A 321-nucleotide genomic window follows, 5' to 3' on the forward strand; every position below is an offset into this window, starting at 1 on the left:
ACAGGCTAAAGGCGCTGCGGCTGCAGATACTGCTAGCCAGTCTTCTGTGGCTCCGGCCGCTCCAAAGCCTGTCCTGGGACAGCAGGCACGACGTCCGCTTGCTGAACAACAAGGCTATGGGATAAGCTCGTCATGCTGGGCCCCCAAACCTGCAGCTGGTCACTCAGCTGGCACCCCTAAGGTCTCTGCTGGCCCCCCCAAGGTCGCTGCAACTCCCGTCGACCGCTCGGCTGACGTCTCCAAGGTCACTGCTGCAATTGCGGCAATTACCTTTGGTTCGGACGCTGAGAAGTCGGCTAAGAAGGAGAAGGAGAAGGAAAA

At 59.5% G+C, this 321-nt stretch overlaps 1 protein-coding gene across 1 annotated transcript in view; it reads left to right on the forward strand.

Annotated features, from left to right (window-relative positions):
• Positions 1-321, forward strand: part of FTJAE_14258 (uncharacterized protein) — a gene marked incomplete at both ends in the record, with an annotated part of 857 nt that extends 536 nt beyond the window's left edge. The window contains one exon of the mRNA XM_037347469.1: positions 1-321. This exon is cut by the window's left edge and continues 172 nt beyond it. Coding sequence (XP_037198738.1) covers positions 1-321 — 321 coding nt within the window.

This window comes from Fusarium tjaetaba (assembly GCF_013396195.1).
Source record: "Fusarium tjaetaba strain NRRL 66243 chromosome Unknown NRRL66243_c0000661, whole genome shotgun sequence".
Taxonomy (NCBI): domain Eukaryota; kingdom Fungi; phylum Ascomycota; class Sordariomycetes; order Hypocreales; family Nectriaceae; genus Fusarium; species Fusarium tjaetaba.